The sequence below is a fragment of the Balearica regulorum genome, chromosome 5 (assembly GCF_011004875.1).
Source record: "Balearica regulorum gibbericeps isolate bBalReg1 chromosome 5, bBalReg1.pri, whole genome shotgun sequence".
NCBI lineage: Eukaryota > Metazoa > Chordata > Aves > Gruiformes > Gruidae > Balearica > Balearica regulorum.
Window position 1 is genome coordinate 45,814,081 of NC_046188.1, and position 17,068 is coordinate 45,831,148.

The 17,068-nt window shown below is 39.4% G+C and overlaps 1 protein-coding gene across 2 annotated transcripts in view; it reads right to left on the reverse strand.

Annotated features, from left to right (window-relative positions):
- Window positions 1–443: 443 nt before the first annotated feature.
- Window positions 444–17,068, reverse strand: part of EXT2 (exostosin glycosyltransferase 2) — a 176,710-nt gene continuing 160,085 nt past the window's right edge. For both annotated transcript variants that reach the window (XM_075754705.1, XM_075754704.1), the window contains 4 exons: window positions 11,465–11,608; window positions 10,784–10,912; window positions 9,506–9,588; window positions 444–3,288 (listed from right to left, as the gene is read on the reverse strand). In XM_075754705.1, coding sequence (XP_075610820.1) covers window positions 3,150–3,288; window positions 9,506–9,588; window positions 10,784–10,912; window positions 11,465–11,608 — 495 coding nt within the window. In that variant the 3' untranslated portion in view covers window positions 444–3,149. The remainder of the gene's footprint in view (window positions 3,289–9,505; window positions 9,589–10,783; window positions 10,913–11,464; window positions 11,609–17,068) is intronic.

Here is a 17,068-nt window from a genome sequence, read left to right on the forward strand (position 1 = left end):
CGCAGGGACCATGCTGCAGTGCCTCTGCAAACAGAGAGCTGCCACCAGACTGAAGCCCACCATCTCAATGACTCAGCTAAAGCTCTTTTCTCAAAAGCACAATTCTTCAACATTTGCTGTCTCTCTTCGCAAACACAGAAAGGATCTGTTCTCTATTTCTCCAAGATAAATGCTACTGTCAAATCTTGGCAGAAAATTAGAGTAACAACTACTCTCTCCAAAAAGGTGACTGGGATGAATTCATGCAGAGCAAACTTCTACTTCAAAGACAACCATCCAACTCCAGTTATGAGAAAGTCAAAACATTGACAGATCTTTCTAAAGTACACTGTGGATATTCAAGTTTAACACAGATTTATGTAGCAAAACAACCTGTCACTGCAATTCTCCCTTCTAAATGCATCCACGTTTCCTTGTGCAGCTCCAGAAGTGAAATACAACAAACACTCCATGGATTTACTTTTTAATATACCAATATTAACCTTTTTTTGATAACATATATACAATGAAAAGTTAACAATTATCTTAAAGATTGACAACAAACCCATTCCAAATCAGACATACAAGAATATCTTACTTTTACAGATTTTGCATTAAGAACATCACAATTATAAACGTAGAGGGGAAGGAGGTCACTTTACAAATTGGTTTTTTACAGTCAATTGCCCAATTTTCTCCATGGCACAAAACAGAGACAAATTACCATCTAAATGAGATGGCCCTATAAAAGCAACTGTAAAACGCCAAAGGAACAAAACACGATTGATGGGGTCACTGGGCATTTTGTGGAAGGGGAATCCACTCAGATGCTTTGGGACACAGGCACAAGGACCTGTTGGCTTTTTACTGACCTAAGACTATAGATCAGTTCAGGAAGGTTGGTTAGGCTGTCCCCACCTAAAAATATTCCATCAACTATTTCAAATCCTCTGTGTCTTTTAAGACTGTGCAAAACATGTACTTTCTACTGGCTTACTGAGAAAGAACCAAGAAATCACAGCAGCTTCACAACCCTCTGTAAGGAAGATGTAACTCAGTTAAACTGCTAAGGCCAACTACCAAGCTGAGATCAGCCTCAAAAACCAGCCAAAACTGAAGTGACTACTGCAGTGTCACAGCTACCCTTTTAAAGCAAACTTCTCAAGGGAAATGTGCTGGTATCTCCTGATGCTCAGGCACCAGGACATAAATCAACGGGAAGATTCAGAAAGAAAGTTCATGTGAATGAACCTGAGAGGCTGCAAAGGAGAAACAGCGAGTGACAAACTTTCCTTTATCTTGTGATACCCACTGTGCAGACAGCAGTTGTCACTGCAACACCTATCCTCCTAGCACCCCAATACCCTCTCCCACAGCAAGTCAGGAATGAAACAAAGACTGCAGTGAAAAACATTTACTAGTAATTAAATGTTCCCAGAGAATCGGATGATACAGTTTACAGGCAGATCCCAGGGGAGTTATGAAGTGAAGCATCCCCTCAGAGCTATTGTTCCAATGTGATTTTCATTCACAGCACATCCACTGCATTGGGCAATAAGATAAGTCTTAGTGGGGGTGAGACAAATAGGAGCAGATGTTTCCTGTTTCTAGCCTGACTTTCATTTGGTTTCTGTCACTGCTGCCTATCCAGCTTAGGAGAGGGGGTGAACCGTGATGCCTAACACTTGTCCTATTGTTTGGGGTTTGGCAAAATCTGAGGAATAAGGTTGCTTGCAGTGTAACAGAGAAACAGCCCATCGAGTAGGATGTCTGTGTAACTGGCAGCAATGATGGATTCAAAAGACAGTGAAATCACACTTACCTGGTAACAAACATTTTATCAGTGGAGCTGGAACAGAGATTCGTTTCTCAGCCTAAATTGGGATTGTCTTTATTATCGAAAGGCAGGAGGTAATGGTCCAGGCAATTTCATTTCTAATTTTGCTGCATTTAATTGTCTAATTCAGGTTAATTTCAGTATTGAGAAACAATTCCAATGCTCCTAAAAAATATAAAGCTTCTCCAAAAGCCTTCCTAAGCTGTATGTTTCAGTGGCAGCCTGTGGCAATGGGTTCCTTAGTTAAATTACAAGCAAAGATCCAGCAGTTTTTCCAACAATGGTAATTTACGGGAGTTTGTAAGTGTGCGTTAATAGTGTCTTGCACATACACGTATCCCTGCACACTGAAGGTGTAACTGGGAATTTCTGTAAACTGAAGTGTTTTACAAATCAGTACTACAACACACTGCTTGCTGAAAAGAATTCAGATGTGAAAACCTTATGTCATAGCTGTTGCTCCTATGTATGGCTACGATGTAGAACTGTAACCTGACTGCTGTTTTGATAATGAAAATAAAAAAATACAGTAAGAGTGAAAGATACATCTTTTTCTGTGTAATACAACCAGCTTTGATACAGAATCACAGTCTCTTGCATGGACGTGGCAGAAAACCTGAGATTTACGCAAGAAGAGGCGTAAGCAATTGGAATTCTGTCCCACAGGTCTCTCTGCTTTGAAGGAGACCATCCTCCCAGCTGCTTTGTGCCTCAATTTGCATCAAAATAACTTAAGTAACACAAACTGTTTTGTCCTTTAAACCACATGACAACACACTGATTTTTGTTGGTGATGTTGTAAAAAAAAAAAACATTTGTCTCACTATGCAGAAAAAAAAAAGTTTGTTACACAGTTACTTAAGCCAACAATTAACCTCAAAGGCTCACCAACTGCACAGGCAATAAGCTCCTCCCAAAAGAGAGCAGCTACACATTGCAGACAGTTGCTTTGAATGGATGGATGCTTACAAACCAGAGAACTGCAGCACATTCGATAGAAGAGATCAGTCATGCCAGCCAGACCACATGGAGCGAGATTCTGTTTAATTCTTCCAGGTGCATAGCCTCCTTTGGAGAAAAGTGTGTTTGACATTTATGGGAGGACCCATGAATAGATTCTATCCTGTGTGAGCAACAGAGCAGCAGTTGTTCAGCTTTCCATTACATCTTTGTGCAATGTAAAGGGGAGATAACATACCAGAATACAACATTAATTCCCATCTCCCTCAGATGTTACCCCCTCTCTAGCGACTTTTTTCTTCAGGGCCTTATTTTCCTCATAGCACCTTTGCGGCCGTCTTTTTCATCATTCAGGTTTGTCTCACAGCTGTCTTTACAAGCTGCCGATATTGGGAAAGCTCTTCAGTTTCTCAGGAAAGTCATCTTTGTACAGAACAGGGTCAGCACGGTGCTCCACCACTTTCAGAGGCATGGTCCCAAAGACAGAGGCAAACTTATTGATGCATTCAGATCTGGTAAAAGGGAAAGCAGTTTAATTAAGAACCCAAACAACTGGGCTGGCTACCAGCTCCCACATCAGCATAACTGGTAAAAACCTTCCCTCATACTCTTGGAAGTATTTCAGCCATCCTGGCTACTAGTAAATAAAAAAGAGAGCCTCACTGCAGAGAGAACTGAAAAGAAGCTGGTGTTCTTTGATTTATCCATTTAATCACAGAGACGAGCAAGGGGATGCTGGCAGCAGCACATGTGCACATGGAGGTCAAAGCTTTCCTTCTCCCTCCCCCTAGAATTCCAGTCATTCTTAAAGCAATGTACATGCTGTAAACCAGAACAGATTAACTGCCAACATGGCTCTTAAAGGGCCACTGTTGGGTCAATTTGGCTCACAACGAAGGTTTTGCAAAAAACAAGCCTTTGTGAAAATGGAGTTCTTAAAAAAAAAAAAAAAAAAAGTCTCTTTTTTTCCAGGCTTCTTCAGAGGCTCTATCTTTTCCCACAAAAATAAACATGCCTCAGCGTATAGGCAGTGCTGATTGTACTGTAACTTAAAAGTGAAGCTGAATAAAAACTATAAAATGAAACCAACTACTTTATTTTCCTTGTCTAAATAAAGAGATACTGAGCAATAAGACATCACATTAGCACAAAAAAGATCGGACCATTGATGACTCTTTCAGTTTTAATAATCTCAGGTGTCAGTAATGCTGTGGAAGGGAAGAGCCATGTGCTTCAAAAAACAAGCAAACAGATGTTTAACCTTACATCGCTCCCTTAACTTTTTCACTGAAAGGCACAGTACCTGTGGAAGCAAGGCAGGGAAAACTTGGCTCATTTCACCTCAGCCAGCACTCAGCTAACATCAGATGCATATTTTGTAAAACAGCTTTTAAGACCTTCAGATACCAAAAATTGTGACCACAGTCCCCAACACACAACATGAGACAGCTAGAAGAAAACGGGTCACATTTCTTTTGCCATTCAAAAGGGAAAACAAAAAAGAAATGAGTACTTTGACTCAGCTACAGAGGCTGACATGCTGCAGGCAGTCACAGAGAAGGTCTCTCGCTATCCAACCACTGCACCCTCTCCCGACCCCTTCAAAGGGTTAGGGGGTCACTATGGCTCCAGGATAATTTTCCTCAACAGACCCGGTCAATCATACCAACCGAGTGTGACAGTTTTGTGATGGGGACTGCTCAACACTGCCCCAAACACTCTTTTGAAGTAGATGGGACAGCAAGACTGGTTTTCAAAAGTAATTCTTCAGCCTCTGAGCAATCCCATGGCTCCCTCCTTAACTACAGTAAATGAATGGAAAACATAAAGCCTAGGTTGTTAAAGTGCTACATCTTTACATAGCTGTTTCAAGCTATAATGGTCGTATTTCAGGCCATTTTCTTGCCTGAGAAAAGTGTGAGAAAACTACTTCATATAGGTGATACTTGAATAAAATATTTAATACAGGTAACTGCAGATATTTCACTTTCTACTACCTTCTCATCCCCTCATACTTCTTCCTACCTCCAAGATTCACATATTTGGACTAGGAAACAAATGAAAAGGAACTCAGAGTGCAAGAGGAAACCGTGTGCAAGGGAAGCAACCTCTAAACCTGGCACAAGCACTATTTGCTCCAGGGTAGCACAGATCTGAAACAGCAAAGGAGCCATCAGTCAGCAAAGAGACCCAAGTAGCTGTTCAACGTCTGCAGTAACAAGGTGAACCATTGAGAGGGTGAGCTTTGGGCCCAGGGCGCAGACACGTTACAATAACAGGCAGAGCAGGAACCGAGTGTTTTCTTCAGGAACACTAAGTAGTTTCTGTTGCCCTCGTGAGGTGCCCAGCATGAGATACCTTAAAGTCATCTGATTCTCAGATAAGGTCGGATTTCCAAATCATCTGTTACTTCTGAGAAATGTGGCTATCGATAATCCAAGTTGTGAGTACCGGAGAAGTCTCGTGGCAGGAAAAGCACAAACTTCACAGGCGAGGAGGTAGATGCACTGGGAGATGTGCATGTGAGAAGTTTGCACAGCTGCTGGCCCTCACTGGTCTTCTGGAATACAAGAATACTTCTAGTCTACTGGTTCAAATCCTGCCTCTGCCAGTAATGACTGAAAGACATTGTAATGTAACAGCTGCTTGGTGGCCGGTGTGAAATGAATTCGTTATCTCAGCCCACTGCCTGGTAGGCAGGTGTCCACATCAGATCAGCCATTGTCACAGCCGGAACTAAGCGGCACCCTCAGAGCACAAGACAAAACTAAATGGATAGTGGAGACAAAATTGACCTCTTCCCTCCAGAGGTTATACTCCCGAGTCAAAGATGAGGTCTTATGAGAAAATATCAAGATGGAATCCTTCTACAGCCAAACTTATTCTGATGGCAAGACCATTCAAGCATAGCTGTACGATATCTTTAATGACCAGAAACCAGTTCATTGTTACAGAAATGAAAAAATGAAAAAAGTAAAAATCAGTATGTTCTAATCATTCTGGCTGAATCAGAAAAGTTAGTCCTCAGGAAATATCAAAGATCAGAAACAGGCGTTTTGAGATGAAAGACATGTCATACACAAGCCACAAAATGTGTTCGAAGGAAAGTTGCCTGTTTCCAAAAATTTCATCTCCTGCACTGAACTAAATCACTTGAATTCCAAAGTCTTTGCCACTTTTGGACAATATAAACCAGAAAGGATATCTAGAACATTAAACATTCAAAGCTAGGTAGCCAAGAGAATGTAACATGTCATCTGAACATGGAGGGAAGGTGTTTTTCTTGGCTGTGTCAATAGTTTTGCAAATTCATACTAGCAGAGGCACGTTTGCGTCCAAGAATTATTAATTTTTTTCCTTGCTCTGCCAACAACACACAGTTGTGCTCTACAAAGAATTAAGATTGTGTGAACTGAGAAATTAAGAGCCCTGTTGCCCCTGGCAGACTGGGTGAACTTCATGTCTGTTAAGGTCTCTCTCAATCAGTTTCCTTTCCCTTATAACCCAAATATTTTTTGGCAGGGTAACTGCAGCTGCAGTCTTTGGCCAACTGTTACCTGGTCAGTTTGCCTCTTAGGGGAATGGCTTCCTATTTTCACTGTAACAAATATTTACATGTCCCAAATAAAACACTGCTGTTTATGTTGCTGCAGAAGCAACTCAGCCCTTTGTTGTATCTACTGTACAACTAGTTGCCCTCTAGGCTGCATTTTACAGAGTTCTCCATTTTTGAGAGCCAGATGCAAAGATGCTAAATGCAGAAAAGTTGTTGCTACTGAAACAGCACTTGTAAATATAGGGATTATGAGATCCTCCTACAGCTTCTACGATTTAATGTAAATGCTAACCTAGGGCAAGAAGGGATTCTTGGTTCAAAGCTTTCTGTAGTTAATGTATTTTAATGATGGAGCTTGATAACCCTGGGGACTGAAGTCTTTTATTTCTCTCAGAGAAATTGCACATCAGGAAGAATAGCAGCATTGGCTTTCCCATGATTCACTGTAAATATTCTTGAGTATTGGTAAAAAACCCCTAAATCTCTTAATAAGAGACAGAATTCAGCTGTACCATCTTTCCTTTGTCTCTACTGAGAGTGTCAAAGGCCCAACAGAACTGGTTAGTTAAAAGTCTCTCCCGGACAGACCTCCACAACTGACTTCTCAAACCTTTTACACGTAGAAAACAATCATCAGGCAGTTGCTGGGCATCTCTCTGCTATTTCTGAACCAGAAACCTAACACTAAATGTTGTGCATGGCCATGACAACCCTGATAAACTGTTTGTTTCACAAACAGTAGGTTGATCCCTGGATATCCAGGCAAGTAATTAGCTTGGACTACCTGCTCGCTATTTCTGAATGCTAAAAAACAAGGAGTCCGGCACTTTGGGAACCTGCAAGTGAAGCTGATAATGGCTTTTTGGCTGATACCCCTGGTATTGTTCTCAGTACCCAATACTGCAAAGTTATCTGTGCAATGTTATTCTTTTATGGTATGACAAAGATTCCCTGATGCACGCACTTTTTCCATTCAGCTTCTCTCCTGACCCTGAAAACAGATAGATACACACACACACAATCCTATCTATATGAGCCATAAGAGCCTTACTGGCAAATTAGGAAAATTTGCTCTAGGAGTTGCTATCATTTATTATCCACTTAAAGTGAATAGCTAGCTTAGAAGATTCAAAAAAAGAAACCTTTTCAGATTTTCAAATAACTCCCCTATATTGAAGGTAGATAATTAACAACACATGGCAAGAAGGTATTAGGTGTAGCATTCACTTTCAGTATGATATTAATGATCTTCAAAATGAAGCCTGAATACACCCAAACTGTATATCTCCCCAGATTTTCTCCTGTACCCAGACTCTATCCCAGCATGTACTCCTGTGGCTGGGCAAATAAAAGTATGTGGATTTGCAGTCTATCTAACATTTCCCACAACCCAGTTATCTCCACTGTTGGAAACTACAGAGAAGCAAAGCAACAGTTTAAACATGTTCTCAATAAACTGTCAATGATACTTTACTCTGAGGATACAAGAATTGCTATAGACATGGAAACATGACCTTTACCCTGCATCATAATGCAGCCGGAGCAAAAGGCACTTTTTAATCTTCTGCTTTTATAATGTTTACCTTAATAAGAACCTAGCTCATGACTAAAATTCCTATGTGCTGTTGTAATACTACTAGTATGATCATAGGAAAGCTCAACTGTCTTCAGGTAGTCCATCCTGTAAGCCAGTGCAGAATTGCTAGACACAGGATAACCTCCATGGAGTATGTTTTACATCTGACTTGCGTACTCCTTTTTTTAATCCAGCCTTATTATACATACAGTCTAAATACTTTGTCACTAACCTTGGCAGTTATGCTCTTCAATGCTTGCCATGATGCTTGCTTAATAATCAATCAGCCAAACTATAGATGTATGTGTGTTGTATAATGTGTGTTTACACATCAGACAGATATATGTAAGCACTATTCTTGTAAATAAACTCCCAACCTACTAACCAGTTTTGCATTAGTTCACTGCATACATTACAATACATAAATATCATTTACATTGCTAAAGACCAGTGAATGGATACAACACTTTAGATTTGCTGAGTACTGCAGAGAAGGACAGAAAAAAGCTCACTGTTAAGATGATAACCATAGTAACTGGTAAGATAATCATCTTATGTGTCTCAGTGCAAATATGAAATGGCCTATTTTAAATGCAGGTCAGATTTTTTTAATTTTGTCACCTCTCCTGCTGGTCTCTTTCAGCACTATCGCTACCCCTGCTTACCTACCCCATCGATTCAATGACTGCAAATTATTTTTCCCCATATTTGCAGGAGAGATGCAACAGCCCAAGAAGCCTAAGGTGAAATGCCTTTGTCAGTCCTAGATCTCAGCTTAATTTCACCTAATTACCAGTATGTACATTTATTGTCAGATAATCCTTTTCAAACAAGGGTGTTGAACAGCTTTGTAAAAGTGAAGAAACTTTCCCTTATTTTACACATTCAGAAATCAAGGCAGATGGAAGTTTAGTGTCTTGGTCAATGTTGGGAAGCCATTTTACTGTAAAGCAGGGAATGCAACTCTCATACTTACCGACTTTCAGTATTTCACTCTAAACATTCACTGCCTTTCCAAATACATACTTAATTTCAAAATTAAATTCTCACAAAAATATAATAATGCTGCCATTGTAGAAAAATGTGTCATGCAATTGTGCAGGCAAATGCCTTTCATTAGTGGAAGCAATGTGCTTAACGATCTTTGGAGGAAAGACAATGTACAACCATCAATTCAAATAACATTATTAATAATTTATATCCTTGTTACTCTTTGGTAAGCTAGCAACGGTCTGGTTTAAAAAAAACAAATCTCATACTCATTGCAGTTGATGTTCCATGGTAAACCAGAAATGTGGTGTTACTGAAAGTACTGCCAACAACCTGAAATTCATTTATGTGTCCTATATGCTTTACAGCAAAGCTGCTAAAAATTGTGCCCTTCTAAAGTCCTTTCTTGTCGTAGTCCACTTTTCAGTGTCACATCATCCATCGTAGGAATGACTTATGCTGATCAAATCCAAGTGACATTCTTTCAAAATTAGTAATTTACGGAAATATAATCAGTGAGCATTTCTGATCCTAATTTAGTGAGGCACAGGTTAAGATTTTAGGGATCAGAACGAGGCAATCAGAGGAAAAAAGGGTGGTCACTCACCTTTCCACCATGTGTGTCTGGTCCAGTGATAACCCATCAATTGCTGTGCATTCTGGACATTTGAACTTCTTCCGTGGGGTCACCTGCAGAAAGGCACGCCAGATATCATCAAATATCAACAGAAGGGACATTAATCTCCTTGCACAGAGAGCAGTGCAATACCTCTGAACATGCCTGCAGTGTAAGCTGAGCTCTCAAAAAGGGGGGGGGGGGGTAGGGTGTTTAAAAAAAAAAAAAAAAAAAGCCACTCCATTCCTCCATTCAGCTCCATCTGGCCCGGCTGACTACAAAATTCACAGGGGCCCAATAAAAATGGCTTGGAGGGGTTTTTCCTTCTGTAACTGAAAAGAAGTGGCGATGACAAGCTCCTTAATTCCTGTTTAATGACTGTTTTCTCACTGCCAAGGTCCCTGTATAAACACCATTTGTTCTTGCAGCCATAACAGCGATGAAATATAGCTTCCCATACTTCACCGTAACGTTAATCCAACAGACGCTCTTTTGCTCACTCCAGTTAATAGCTGACTGGCAAACTCTCCAAGACACTCCAAATCGCACAGAGGTGCCAAATTACTCTGCTGTGCCCTCATACAGCTCAAAAACTTTTTCAGCAAAAACACACACTTTATCTTCTAAAGACTTTTCTAGGAAATGCAGCCACCAGTCCCAGTAAATGATGATGGACAGATGGGAAAATGGACCCTGCTAATTGAAGTAACGCCTGGTGGCCTCTAAATCTCATTCCAAGTTGACACACTTTGAAATGAATGTACAGAGTGAATGTCCAGACCTGAAAACGTGTCGAAACATGTCAGGAAATTAATTCAGGGATAAAAAGTTCATTTAAAGCTGATCTTGCAATTAACATTCTTGCAATTAACATTCCTATAAATCAGCTGTTGCCAGGCTATGACAGACCGAGCTGCAGACAGTTGGCAATTTCTTTCCTCTAGTGATCTCAAATAGTTAAAATATATGTATGTGGGCGTGTATATATATACACACACATATATATAGCTATCCTTTAAATTACGTTTTTTTATACCTCATCTAGATGGCTAAAATAACCACCAGAAACAACTGGTAAAAACCAATTCTCTATTCCCAGTTAGCATAAAAGTTTTACTAAAAGGGCTTTTCTACCATGGAAAGAGAACAAGGGGTAAATGAGAGAGAAAGGAAGATGAAGTAATATACTGAAGCCTACTAAATAAATTTATATGAGTATGTACATCATAGTTTTAAACTTTGTAAAGCTAAACTGCAGAAAAGTCCCACCTTAATGACTGATTTGCCAGTGACATTTGCCACTAGAAAATTCATGGCAATATCTTCACAGTTCATATGGGCATCTACCCAGTTCTTGATGTCTCCAGGCATTTTGTAGGTGTAAAGGTAGTTGAAATACTGGAGGATAGGGGGAGAGAGAGAGAAGATAATTTTAAATACAGTAACTATAAGACTCTAAATATTTCAGTCACTGAACAGCAGGCAGTTGAGGATGGATTATGGGCAAACTCTGATACTGCCTTCAGCCAAGGACTACTTTAGCAGATAGAAAATAATTTTTAGGTGCTTAATTGCATAATTACTCCTTTCCTGACCAGCACACAGACTTCTTAACAATCAGTTTTCTTAAACTCCTAGCTATAAAGCTGCATTCACTGTAAAATTCACTATGTAGTTCCAGGTCATGCAGAGACCAGAACTGGCCAGAGTTGGCTAACAGTTCTTCTGTTAGTTCCTGAAGGTAAGGGTTTTACTTTACAGGCAGAGACAAAACAGTTGTTTCAACAGCAACTGAAAAGGAAAGAGGCTTATGGAAAGTTTGCAACTGGATCTCTGTTGTAGAAAACAATCATGGCACCACAAAACACTCACGGATCAATGACAGAAACACATACAGTTCTTTAAAAAAGGTTCATGTTGTACATTAGTATACTACAAGTTGTATATCACCTTGTGATAAAACGCTGCCCCAGTGAGCACCATTGAGACTTCATTGGTCCATTCTGATTCATACTTCCATTTGTTCATCTCATGGTCCCAAAGATGCAGGCGGCCCGGATATCCAACCAACCTGTCCGGGAACTCACGCCAAACCTGAAGAGAAAAAGACGTGACGCTGTGCTAACCAAGCCTGCACAACAAGCAAACACAAATGTGTGGATGCAACAATCTACTTTGGGAGGGAAGAGCTACAGTGGTGGAAAGACCACTTCAATTCTTCTATGTGCCAATTCTTGAAATTGGAAACTGCCTGGAAGAAGGATGAAAAATCCCAAGCTTGCTTTGGATCCTGCAACTCAGGGAAGGAAGCCATACCCCACTAAAGCAATACTAACTTCCTTGTAGAGAAATACAACCAACTATTCAAAAAGATTTTAACACTAACTAAAACCAAGCATGATTGGAATGGAACTTTTGATGTTAACTTCAGTAGAAATGGCTGCAACCTAACTACTTTCACAGCTGGCTTTGGATCTAACCAGCCTGCTTCCTTTGATAGGAACAGGGTTAAAACAGGCTTATATTTTAATATTTCTGGTATTCTTTAGTGGGTGCTCGGATGGATCTACTGCTACATGGAAGGCCTCTTTGCCCTTGACTTGTTCCAGACAGCTGGATACAATCAAGATACCATCCTTGTCACTCCATACATTATTTTGTAGCTGACTACAGGATCAAACACAGTAGACCAGAACAAGGAGAAGGGCATCATTAACACAACCCCAGTTCTCCACACTGCTGGCCACATTAAATAATGGACAATTTTTGCATTACGAAAAAATGGAGAAAGGATTATAATTATTTAGAAGGGTCTGAACGCTATTTGCTTGCTAAATACACAGTATGTCTTTTTGCTGATCAATAACAAAGTTAGTATTTATCTGCATTATTTGCAGACTCATTACTCAAAATTTGTCCTTTAATTCAAATAACTGCTAAGTTTGTTGGAAGAATGCGAGTCTTGACTCTCCGATATGCAGTGTTAGGTCACAAGAGTTTCTGTTTCAGGTTGGTAGTAACAAACACATACCCAAATTTCATTGTGTATGCAAGATCAACAACAGCAACAACAAAATATCTCATAAATCCCCAACAGTCACTTCACTAGCAAACCTCTTTTCTCTGTACAAAAGGCAAGGGAACCCTACAGTTGAATTTGCGGTAAAGAACGTCTTATCTGGAATTCCACCATCCTGCAAACTTCACCTTGTCAGCAGTTCACTTTGGGGACTTTTTACGTGCCAGTATGTTTCAGTTGGGAAGTCTGGATTATAAGGACTCTATGCAAGTATTCTGTCAAAGTAAATATGATAAAGCGATCAGCTTTAAGTTACTGCTTCTGCATCAACATTTCTGTGATTTTGCATTACTATATACCTTTTCATCTATACATCTCAACACATTTTATTGCTGTCAGTTAATACAGCTTCAGAATCCCATGATGAGAGCAGTTATTATTTCAAACGTACAGATGAGGAAACTTGCCAAAAATCATACAGGAAACAAGAATGGGAACCAGATCTTCTGACTCCCCGACTTGTACTTTCTCCAGAAATCAATCTTTTTAGACAGTTCTAGGGCACAAGTACTGGGAGAGTATTTAGACAGGACAACGCTCTAACACAGAAGGCTCTTGAAAGCAGAGATTATTTGGAACTCAAGGAAGAGAACTCATAGGACGTTGTTACAAATTGGTACCATTAGATAACTAAAAAATACAGATTTTCGGCAGGCAAGCCAGTGAGGGCTTGAGATACCTTGAGGTTTTTGTTCTTTATTAATGATTTTGACATCATGTGAAAATACATATGGCAACTTCATCTTCCAAAATTTTATTCTTCACTCTCTAGGACTCAAAAAATCAATGACTGAATTTTAATATTTTTTTTAAACCTGGCTATTAAAACACCCATCTCCCAGCTTTTGGAAGGCACCACCACATAAGCTACCAAGGCTCAACGAAGGATTTGACAGAACAGTACAGATCTGCACCGTACTGGACCAAGAATTCTTGCAGAGGGAATGGCATGCATATTAAAGGCAGCTGAAAGAAAGATTAAACTCAGCTACTGCTTCCCAAGGGACTTCAGTGCCTTCACAACAGACAACTGTAGATTCATATTCCTTCTAGTTTTTGCTCTCAGTGTCATCTTCATCTTTTATGTCCAAATGACAAAGTAAAAGCCAAGTATAATGCATGTTACTCATACAGATTTCTTTGTACCACCGTAAAGCTCAATCCTACCCTGATTCTGGGATCTGAAAATTGTCAGTTCAATGCATCTAAAAAATAACTTGGTTGATTTAAACAAAGATTCCCTTTAAAAGTAATGCTATCAGTGTCAGTGGAAAAGCTTGACTTTTTCATTATGTTCATCACTAGTTCACTCAATAGTAATTCCCAGAAAGGCTCCAAATAGCTGCATCCAGCTCACTGCCCAAATCCATACATATGTTTTGTGCCAAAATTAATATATACAGCTACTGCTTATAAGGAAGCTTTGAGAATAAAAATAGTGGTAAAGATTCTGACAGTACTCTCTATTTTCACTACCATCCATTTTCCTGTTTGATGGTTGCCTATAATTTATTATTCTGTTAGGAATACATTCCATTTTAGCCAGTGATCTTATTAGCTTTCTCAGACTAAAGAAGGATAGCCTGATTTAATACTGGTAAGGGACACATCCAAGGAAAAACATATTGCCAAGTGAAGAGGAGGTGTGCTTCTTTGCACACAACACTATTCCAATGACTCTGCTAGACAGCCCTGAAGATAAATATTTTTGGACGAAGAATCTCCCAGAGGAAAAGTCAAATGGAAGTTCTGACTTGGTGGTTTTACTAAAAATCTTGTAAAAGACACCAAGAGAAAATGATAGTAATTTTGTCTCCAAGTTGAGTTCCCCAAGTGACATAAACAGTCTAGCTAAAACAACCTCCAGTCTCACCTCTCCACAGTTCTCTCTGCCTCCTAGCCTCAACTATTCTGTGCTGCTTCGCTGTGCCATCAGAACAGCTGCCACAGCTCATTCTCCATGCAGCCAGAGGACAGAGAAGCACTTCCTTTTCCAGAATGTACTCCAAAATTTATGCATTAAATGTATTAGACTATATTAAATCAATGCAACTTCAGGAACTGGCTAATTACAACTAGAAAGTTTTTAAATTTAATAAACAGAAAAATAATCAGCATTTCCAAAGCTACCATGGCAACGTTGTAAGAATGAAACACTGACTATCCCCTATAAATGACAGAAAACCCAATCAATCAGTATTCCTTCTCTCCTCCCAGAGCCCCATACGCTTAATTCTCCCCAGTCCTCAAAGGGATGGCTTGTACTATTACTAAAACCCAAAACACAATGTAAACACAAAGCCCATTAAAAGATAAGCAATGCTTCACATGCACACAATTTGTAAAATAACTTCAATTTGAAGAAGAGCTTTGGATGTGGTCAGATTTACCCATAGTAAGCAGAGTTATAGTATTCCTCCTACAAAGGAATGCTGAAAAAATATACTTTTAACAGTGAAAATGGGCATGGAAGAATTCTTCTAAATAAGGCATTCAAATTTTATGATGATTTTAGCCTAGTGAAATCTGCAATTCATCAGAGAGTTGATTTTTTTAAAAAAATGCCAGAGACATGAAGCACTGAAAAAAAGCTCTGAGACAGAGTAAGATCATCTACTAGCAGAAGGCAAAAAGCTTCTAACAGAAAAAACACAAACTTAGCAATGCACCAAACAATATTTTCTATGAACAAAAAAACATGGACTCAGAGCAATAATCCCAATTTAGATTATTTCTATTATTGCTGTAATAAAAATACTTTGTCTTTGAAAGGACAAAGTGCTACATAAGTATGTAGTAAGAAATCTTCGTGAACTTTGTACTTGGAAACTGCTACCCCCACTTTTAAGGGTGATAGAAATGCTAAGCCATCTGCCCCAAGGCCAGCTGAGACACAGAGGTGGGAACACTACGAAGTGTGCTTTCAGTCTCACATTCAAACACCAAACACTTCAGAAGCAGCCAATGGCTCTGCTTTAGTTTTTTTAAGATTATGATAATCTAAATACTTGCTCCTTTTCTTGGGTCGCTCTGATACTACCTCTGTGAACAGCAAAGATCAGTAAGCAGGGAAAAAAGTCTCGCCCTAACAGGTTTTTTTTCCAGTGCCCCAAGTCACGCCTGTGATTTCATCATGTAACTTAACAGAAATACTTTTTTCAAAGTCAGAATGTCATAAGTATTCTTCTGCTACCTTAATACAGCAGCACACAGGGAGTATTTTTCTGCTTGCTTCAACAGATTTACGCAATGTCATAAATCACTGTACCATAATAGTTCACTTTTAACAAGTAAAAAATGTCTGACACTTTGAGTGTTACTATAATTTTTTATGGCTGAAAGTGTACAGAGATCAAAGTTTTCTGGTTTTTTTAGGCTTGCTCTATACATTCAGACAAGTCTGTGACAGAGGGGGTTTTGCCACATGTTTAAATGTAAAGTCTCAAGGATGTCAGGAGGAGAAAAGAAAATTACTGAATGTCACGTTTCCAGCCCTTCTTATGACCAAAGCAGAAGCAGACATACTTTTAAAAGAAAACTTTCTAGTAACATTATATGCTGCTACTGTTCCCTCTGGATTCCCCTGCAAATGAGTCAAGATCTTGAGAGATACTTTACTGGTAACACACATAAACAGATAAATAAATTATCACAGGCTGAGGACAATTTAAACATCTGGGAGCCAGCTCAGGCCTGTCAAGCAAGTCACAGGCACTCAGGGACAGGAAAGATCAATCTTCAGCCCCTGATTTCTGTGCCAGAGAGCAGGAACTACATCACCCACCCTCTATACAAGTAAAATTGTGTATTTATAAAATAATCCACTGTGCTTCTGTATTCAAAGACCTTTTTATTAATTTTTTTACAGGGAAAAAAAAAACCCTATCTCAAAATATAAGAATTTAAACTACCCACAGGTTTGCCTCAACTATCTGGTCAATAAGGCATTTTAATTTTCCAATGAAGTGGCTGTGTAGTAAGCTGAATTCCCAGAATCAAAATGGAATAGGATTTATAATTAAATGGAAAAAAACCTGCAAAAGCAATAGTTTTTAGTCTGCCAGACTGAACAATCTAATGTCCAAACAGTTACATTCACACACTGACTATAAGGATTGTTACTCAGATAGTCCCTGCAACCAATGTATATGGTCGACAGAAGACCAATAAATTAGCCAGCACAGTCCAACAGCTAGACCTGGGGATGAAGAGTTGTAAGTCCCAACTGTCACCTAGTAACAGTGACTATAGGGGAATTCACCTCAACTTTTCTTTGCCTCTTTTTTTTTTTTTTCATGAGGATAACCCTTTCCTTCCTAAGTGACCAGAATCAATATATGTGAAGTTACAGATATTATCCACTGAGGATGTTTAAATTAAGACTTCAGACACATGAGCGCAACAGTTCTACTTCTCATGACTTCTGGCTGACAGAACTGAAACTCAGCTGCAGTTTGAATCTCTGCGTTGAAGCC